This window comes from Azolla caroliniana, unplaced genomic scaffold (genome assembly GCF_043228905.1).
Source record: "Azolla caroliniana isolate FFs.n. ecotype wild unplaced genomic scaffold, voAzoCaro1.0.p SCAF_236, whole genome shotgun sequence".
Lineage (NCBI taxonomy): Eukaryota > Viridiplantae > Streptophyta > Polypodiopsida > Salviniales > Salviniaceae > Azolla > Azolla caroliniana.
In genome coordinates, this window is record NW_028230671.1 from 37,924 (window position 1) to 46,809 (window position 8,886).

The 8,886-nt window shown below is 35.9% G+C and overlaps 1 protein-coding gene across 1 annotated transcript; it reads left to right on the forward strand.

Annotated features, from left to right (window-relative positions):
• Positions 1 to 4,784: 4,784 nt before the first annotated feature.
• LOC147848753 (aspartate aminotransferase, mitochondrial-like) lies at positions 4,785 to 8,507 on the forward strand. Its single transcript, XM_087338166.1, has 7 exons — positions 4,785 to 5,016; positions 6,326 to 6,411; positions 6,684 to 6,890; positions 7,560 to 7,665; positions 7,854 to 7,958; positions 8,050 to 8,222; positions 8,309 to 8,507. The coding sequence occupies exons 1-7, from the start codon at positions 4,900 to 4,902 to the stop codon at positions 8,490 to 8,492; spliced, it is 978 nt and encodes a 325-aa protein (XP_087194292.1). The 5' UTR covers positions 4,785 to 4,899; the 3' UTR covers positions 8,493 to 8,507.
• Positions 8,508 to 8,886: the final 379 nt, after the last annotated feature.

Sequence of the window (8,886 nt, forward strand, 5' to 3'; positions counted from 1 at the left end):
CTTCATTTCTTCCATCCATTAAAGCTGTTTTTTTTTTATATCTAAAATGACGTAGTCACAAAGAATAGCAAATTCGTCTTAGTAGAAGTTCATAAAATTGACCTAACAAATGGCTCCAGATGGAGTAGTTGGTTATCACACTAGTCTCACACACTAGAGGTTTCCAGTTGGAGTCTGGGTTTGGACAAGTAAAGATGCTACTTATAACAAGGAGAGTTTTTTGAGCTATTATTTTCCGAATTGACATCTTGAATTTTTGCTAAGAAAAAGTCCTTTATTGATTAGATCCAAGCTACTTACAAAATACAATCACTTTGGTAATGCAACAATATATTCTCGAAATGTCCAGATGGTGTAGTTGGTTATCACGCTAGTCCAAACACACTAGAGGTCTCCACTACAAGTCTTGGTTTGGATAAAAAAGATGCTAATTAGAGTGAGGACAATGATACTTTTGTAAATAATAGCTATTATTCAATCAAATTATGTGTAACTCAACTCATGCATGTATCGTAACGAAAGCAAAAAGAAGTCTTCATTTCATGCCTCCATTAAACCTACCTTTTTCTATATAAAAAGAATATAGTCACACGATTAGTACATGCCTATAAAATTTATTTTCACAAATGGGTCCACATGATGTAGTTGGTTATCATGCTAGTCTCACACGTTGGAGGTCTTTGGTTTGAGTCCCTTGTTTGGACAAGTAAATATGTTACTTACAATGCAAAGAATGTTTTAAACTATTTTTTTCTGAATTATCACCATGGTCTCACACACCAGAGGTCCATGGTACGATTATGGATTTGGACAAGTAAAAATGCTAATTACAACCAAATGAAATGTAGTTGGTTATCACATTAGTCTCACACACTAGAGGTCTCCAGTTCGAGCTTGGGTTTGGACAAGTAAAGTTGCTACTTACAACTGGGAGAGTGTTGTTTTAAACTATTCTTTTCCGAATTGACGTCTTGAATTTCAGCTAAGAAAAGTCTTTTATTGAATATGTCCAAGCTACTTACCAAATGCAATCACTTTGGCAATATTGCTAGAAGTATTATGGGCAACAACATTGCAAAACTTGATTCTTTGGGAAAAGGTAAATCGCGAAAAGGAGAGGTTTCATTGTTAATATCAACTACCTAACCAAGGAGAGTTAACAAAACTACTTGATTAATGAAATTTCTTGAAGAATCCTTTTTATTTATGACACTATTTGGTGTTTTTTAAATAGTCTCCTCACAATTTTTTTTATGTTTGATAGGATTCAAAAATTTATTTGGATAGTACCACCACGAAAAATGCAGTCAACGGTTAGAAAGTAAATACGAAACATGTAAGATGTTGTGAAACCGGTTGTGATAGCTACCACATTAGAATCTATTGGATTTTTTTTGTTCAGATTCGCTTTTTGGGAGTAAACTGATTGGGAATCAAATTACACAATCATGGATGGCTAGCCTAGCAATAAGCTAAACCACAAGATAATTTCTAAAAAAGATGTGAATTTAGATTCATTCACAAATTTAAAAATGAAAGAATATGTGTAATATATCAAGTTGATGTATCATTTTTTTAAATAAAGACGAATGTATTATTGAAATGTTCAGATGGTGTAGTTGGTTATCAAGCTAGAGATCTCCGGTTCAAGTATGGGTTTGGACAACAAAAAATGCTAATTAGCATGAGTAGAAATTAGAATGATTGACACCAATTTTGTAAACTATGTGCAACTCATGCATGTATCTTCTTCATAAGCAAAGAAGAAAGAAGTCTTCATTTCTAGCCTCCATTAGTGCTATCTTTTTCAAAATAAAAAGAATGTAGCCACAAAGACTCCATGGAGCTAAATGCCACCACCACTTGTCAAACTTACAAACTCTTGTTTCCCATGTAGTAGAAACATTCCAATCAAGTCCTCATTTTTTGCCTCCTAATAGCGCAATCTTTTTCTATCTAAAAAGAATGCATTCACAAACACCTCGTGGAGCTAAATGGCACTACAACTTGTCAACCTTACAAACTTGTATTGCGCATGTAGTAGAATCATTCCAATCCCTTTCTTCTAATTAGTAAATTCACCTTAGTACCCTCAAATGGGTCTAGATGGTGTAGTTGGTTATCGTGCTAGTCTCACACACTAGAGGTCATTGGTAGTCCGAGTTTGGACAAGTAAACATGGTAATTAAAACGAGGTGACTGTTTTGAACTATTCTTTTCCAAATCGACATCTTGAATTTCTTCTAAGAGAAGTCTTTTATTGAATAGATCCAAGCTACTTACAAAGTCTGATCAATGTACCAACTTATTCTTGAAAGGTCCAGGTGGTGTAGTTGGTTATTATGCTACTCTAACACACTAGAAGTCTTCGGTTCGAGTCCAAATTTGGACAATTAAAGATGCTACTTACAACATTTTGAATTTTTTATAAGAAAAGTCTTTTATTGAATAGATCCAAGCTACTTACTAAATCCAATCAATGTACTAATGTATTCTTGAAAGGTCCAGATGGTGTAGTTGGTTATTATGCTACTCTAACACACTAGATGTCTTCGGTTCAAGTCCGAGTTTGGACAATTAAAGATGCTACTTACAACCAGAAGCTATTCTTTTCCGAATTGACATTTTGAATTTTTTATAAGAAAAGTCATTTATTGAATAGATCCAAGCTACTTACTAAATTTGATCAATGTAGCAACATATTCTTCAAAGGTCCAGATGGTGTTTTTGGTTATTATGCTACTCTAACACACTAGAAGTCTTCGGGTCGAGTTCGGGTTTGGACAATTAAAGATGCTACTTACAACCAGAAGTTATTCTTTTCTGAATTGACATTTTGAATTTTTTATAAGAAAAGTCTTTTTATTGAATAGATCCAAGCTACTTATTAAATACAATCTTTTTAGCAACAACAATATATTATTGAATTGTTCAGATGGTGTAGTTGGTTATCACGATAGCCCAACACTAGTTATCTTGAATTTCTACTAAAAGCAATCTTTTATTGAATGGATCCAAGCTAGCTGCCACAACACAATCGCTTTGGCAGCATTTCCAATTTTGTTTTAATGGATCTATGTGCAATTCAATGATTTATTGTCAACAGGTTTAGATGGTGGTGTTGGTTATCATGCTAATCTAACCCACTCGAGGTCTTTGAATCAAGTCTGGATTTGGACAAGTAAAGATGCTAATTAGAATGAGCAAAATGTAAGGCATTGTTCTTGACAGAATTGACATGTTCTAATTTTGTAAATAGTAGTCATAAATTTAGTCAAACTATGTGTAACTCATGCATTCATCGTAAGCAAAGGAAAAAGAAGGGTTCATTTCTTGCCTCCAATATGGTTGTCTTTTTCTTTTACGTCAAATTAATTAACCATTTACGTCAAATTAATTAAAAATCTAAATAAACAAAAATACATTAAATTCAATAAGCATTTAACTTAAATTTAAAAAAAAACTTTAATTAAACCATTAAATTAAATAAATATTTAAGTTAAACTAATAAAATCAATAAAAAACCATTAAATTAATAAACTATTAAGGTGAAAAAAAACAGTTAACCAAAAACCAATAAAGCTTTAAACCGATAAACCTGAGTTTTAGGACCAAACCGAACCGAAACTGAACCATTTATTAAAAGTTCAAACCATTATTATTTGTTGGGACCAATAAACCGTTAAACATGGCTTAATGGTTCGGTTCGGTTCGAGCCGAAAACCGTGCTCATCGCTAAAAGTGCGCATGTTTTCATGAAAAAGCAAGTTTCGGGAGGCCAATGGGGGGGACACGGTGTGGTGAAGGGGCTTTCCGAGATGGCTACTAGTGTAATCACGTGGAGGGGGCAGAGTGTGTGTGTGTGTGTGTGTGGTGTGGTAGTTAGTAGATAGGGAGGTAGGCCGGTGAGCTAAGGCACGCACGAGGGGAAGCCTGGGTGCACTGATCATAGAAGCAAGGGAACTGAAGCAAGTGGGATGGGCGGGCGGGCGGGTGGACGGATGGACAAGGAGCTTGCTCGAGGTTTCGGGTTTCCTTAAGGGGGGGGGGGGGGGGGGAGAGAAAGGGATGGTGGTGGGGGGCCCAGAATCATTGGGCGGACGGGAGAGAGAATCGGAGGGCCGAGGAAAAAAGGACAAAAAAAGACGCAAAAACAGAATGGATGGACGGTCAGGATGATTTGAGGGCGGGTGGGGGCCCAACTAACCCGTTTCCTCCTCCAACCAAAAGAAAATAATAAGTAAAGAAAGAAACAAGATAAGGGTTCATTTACACCTAATCTCCTCCTAAAAAAGCAGGCGGTAGAGAAAAAAAAACACAACAAACAAAGAAAATGAAGCATTTCATATTTTCTCTAGAAGGAAATGTGTTTTATTATTTATATTATCTTCTTATTTGTTTTTTTTTCATTTTTTCTTGCTACTGCAAAAGCGCATCCATAAATTAACATACATAATCTCGATAAATAATCAACTAATAAATTACATAAAAATAAATAAATAAATATCTTACGGAGATTCTTTTTATTTATTTTTATTTCTATTCACTCGATTATTGCTGATTATTTATTATATTTATCATTTATTTTCCATTATTTAGAATTTAATAATTAATTAATTCTTCTTCTTCTTCTTCGCTCACTGTGCGCAGACGCTGCAGAACGCAGAAGCAGACGAAGAAGAAGAAGCAGAAGACGCAGAAGACGCAGAAGAAGAAGAAGAAGAAGAAGAAGCAGAAGAAGAAGAAGAAGAAGAAGAAGAAGTATCCATGGCGTACGCTAGGTCTTCAACCCGACTATTGGCGGCCGCCGCTGCTTCTTCTGCTCCTCGTGCCCTTGCTCATGGTCCTGCTGATTTTGGAGCTCTTCTTCATGGTTGCCGTGCATCGAGAAGCCGTTTCATGTCTTCTGGCTATGGCTGGTGGAGCTCTGTTGAACCTGCCCCTCGCGACCCTATCCTTGGCGTCACTTCTGCTTTCCTCGCCGACACTAATCCTGCAAAAATCAACGTTGGCGTGGTACGCCTCTCCCTCCCTCCCTCCCTCCATATCTCTGCCTACTGTCTTTTTAGCACTGTTAAAGCCAGACTTTTCTCTGCATACTCCGTGTTTCTCTCTGTACAATATCCTTCTTTCGCGGTACGATAAATGAATTTCTCTGTGTAAGCTAATTTTGACTGTAAGTCTCTGTATGATCTGTGCCATATGATCTTGTATCAGCTCGGTCTCTTCTGGAACGACGACTCATGTTCCATCTCTTTTTCCCTCTCTCTCTCTCTCTCTCACATGCGCAGTTTCTATCGTCTTAATGTATACAATTCTGTTCGATTTTCATCAGTTACCATCGAAACGGCAGAAGGTCACGGCTTTTCTTATTGTCTCTGTGATCTGTCTCTGCCAAATCGGTGTCTTCCTTTGCTCTCCGCCTCCAGCTCTTTGCGTTCTCGTTCTGTGTTGTTCCATAAAGAAGTTTTGTGTATTAAACATGTCTGCTTTTAAGATTAAGTTTTGATTTCTACTACCATTATCTACCTTGACGTTTGTTTTGTTTTGTCTGTATCTCTTTATCTTTGTCTATTTTAGTTGTTTTACCGGTAGTTTACATCATGTAAATTCCTCAAGTTTCTTGCGTGAACTCATTTATTTACATTAGTTTTTCATGCAAATCATTTGCTTTCTAATTTGTGATTTTGCATCAGTCTGTGTTTTACGTTTTGCCAGCTGCATTTGCTTTGGAGAGGATGCTCTCATCTATCTTATCCTGCGTTGTTGTATATGAGAAATTTAAAGATCGCGTATTTAGATGAGTAGTTTGTATTAATATATCTGAGTAGTTCAATTTTGATGTGTGGGGTTTTCTTCTTTGCAAGCCATCCGTGATTCCTCATATGCTGCTGATTAGAGTTCTAGATCTCATATATGTCTGCTTAGCCTGCATTTTGATGTATATGATTCTCCATTGACCATAGCTTCTTGCGTCCTAGCTGGTAATGTCTAGCAATTTGATTTTGTTTGCTTATCACGGAAAAACAGTGTTCCCAAGCACATTTTTAGTTCCAGATTTATAGATAAGATGCCAATTGCAGCCTAGTATTTTTTTAAACTTAAAAGTGAGTGATCCTATGTTAACTTGTCTTGCGTAGCTATTCAGCACATGAAGGATTTAGGATGAGCAGTTTTGCCTTCCATTTTGATTATATATCAGCACCAAAATATTGTATTTTTACCGAATAATCTGCAGATTGAATTATTCCCAAGTTTCTCACTCTGTTAAATTTTCAGATGTTTTCTACTTAGTGTAAACTCTGGCATCTTTATACTTTCCCAGGGTGCTTATCGCAGTGATGAGGGGAAACCTGTTGTGCTTGAATGTGTTAGAGAAGCAGAACGTCGTATTGGTGGCCGCGAGTTAATGTAAGAAACTTATAATTCTTGAATCTAAACTTGCATGCAATGGATGATGTGTGAGTGAACCTGTGTACATCTCAATAAGTTTGGAATATGGGTCTTTATCAGGAAGTGACTTCAAGATGCTAGTTACACCCATATTTTTGACCAAATATGCATCTAGTGAACTGTGAGATGGTGAAATCCTTATTGTGCTTGAAGCAAGCATTTATTTCAGGAGGATATGTCAAGAATAGGATGATTAAACTGACCGTTTTTCACTCATTCCAAATTCCCAGGGAGTATCTACCCATGGGTGGAAGTGCTCAGTATTGCGAATTAGCAGTGAAGCTAGCTTATGGTGAAGATGCTCAGGTTTTGAAAGAAAAGAGAGTTGCATCTGTGCAAGCACTTTCTGGTACTGGTGCTGTTCGCCTCTTTGCAGAGTTTGTGAAGAGATTTCAACCAGATTCTCCTGCATTTCTACCCAATCCAACGTGGTCAAAGTAAGCCCAATGCCTATAATCTCTCATCATTTTAATGTTTGTTTTTAACATTTATCATTGGTTTTAGTGTGATAGTTCAGGCTTGTTTTTGGCCTTCAGTCACAATGTGTTCACACACTTTCTCACTTCATATAGTTATATTTTTGTTTGCTGTCAGTGATGGCAACATCTTAAGTTTTAACCTACTTTCTCTCTACGTGTTGTATTTTGAGTTTTAATTTATTTATTCTAGTTCTGATATAATTTTGGCTGGTTCTTTTAGCCTTTGGAACATTTTTCACCAACTTCCTTATTCCATTTAAGTTTGTTTCTTGAATTTTGTTTTTTGTATTTGCTTCTGATGATGTTTTGGGTGATTTTACTTTCTCCCTGGATTATATATATATTTAAATTTGTTATGGTATCTAGCTCTAATGTAGTGCTGGGTAGTTTTGCTGCTGTGATCATATTTACCATCTTACAAGATTATACTATTAAATTTAGTATTATTAATGAATCTGTCTTATGAAATTTTGCATTGCATATATTTTATTACATTATCTGTTTGTGTTAAGAAATATTCTTTCTAGTTCTTATGCAGTTTTAGTGATCACAGCATTTTCAAGGATGTTAGTGATTTGGAAATATTCTTTGTAGTTCTTATATAGTTTTTGGATGGTTGCATTGTAGTCATCACAACATCTTCAAGGATGCTGGTGTGAAGCAGTTTACATATAGATATTACAAGCCCAGTACACGAGGCTTGGATTTTGATGGATTGAAGGAGGATTTGAAGGTAACCTTGTCATGCTAGATTTAACATTACTCATTAGGTTGTTTTAGCTGTGCAGCTTGTTTTTTTGAGAGTATTGAATTGTTATGAACTTGGTAAACTTTGCCAAAGTGTTGATTATTTGTAAATTTGATTACTTTATGAAACACAATGGAATGTTGGAACTTTACATCGCATCAAGTCTTTCACAGAAAGCTCCACGAGGTTCCATCATTCTGCTGCATGCTTGTGCTCATAATCCAACTGGGGTGGATCCTACTCCTGAGCAATGGAAAGAACTTTCACAACTTCTCAAGGTGTTTCTCAATATCATCGCTAAATCATCCTTGTGATGATGGAGCATACCAGTTTAAATAGATGATTATAATTGCAATTCCTTTTGTATAGGGTAAAGGGCATTTTCCATTGTTTGACATGGCATATCAAGGATTTGCAAGCGGTGACACTCAAAAGGATAATCAAGCCATCAGGATCTTTTTAGAAGATGGTCATCAGTTGGCCTGTGCTCAATCTTTTGCAAAAAGCATGGGTCTATATGGGCAAAGGATTGGGTGCATAAGGTAGTTCCTAAATTATCTTTTATAGAGTAATATCTGTGTTTTTATTCTATAGTATATAAAGCTGTGTTTCTTTTTTTCATGGCTAGTATTATATGCGATGATGCAGCAGAGGCAACAGCTGCAAAAAGTCAGCTGGAGTACATTGCTCGTCCGATGTACAGTAGTCCACCAGTTCATGGTTCTCTTTTAGTAACAGAGATTCTCTCAAACCCAGATTTGAAGGAACTTTGGTTCAAGGAAGTCAAGGTAATAATGTTGCTATGTTATTAACTTAAACACATTGCCAAATAAGGTTAGAAACCACAATAGAATATTCCATGAAACAAATATCCAATGGACTATATTGTCTTCTCAAAAAGAACTCTAAAGGTAAATCCTGGAAGGTGTATAGTAGAAGGTCATTTAAACTTAAGACAAGCATACAGATATTGTCTCCTCAAAGAGCACGCAGACACAAATTCTTGAAGTTGTATAGCGGAAGGTTGTTTAACCTTAGACAATTATATACAGTCATTGTTTCTTTCTAAAAAAGGAACTCAGAAAATCTCTTGAAATTTTGTAACAGAAGGTTGTTTATTAACCTTTGACGATCATATACATATTTTCTCCTTCTAAAAGAGAACTCAGAAATATCGTAGAAGTTGTATAGCAAAAGGGCATTTAA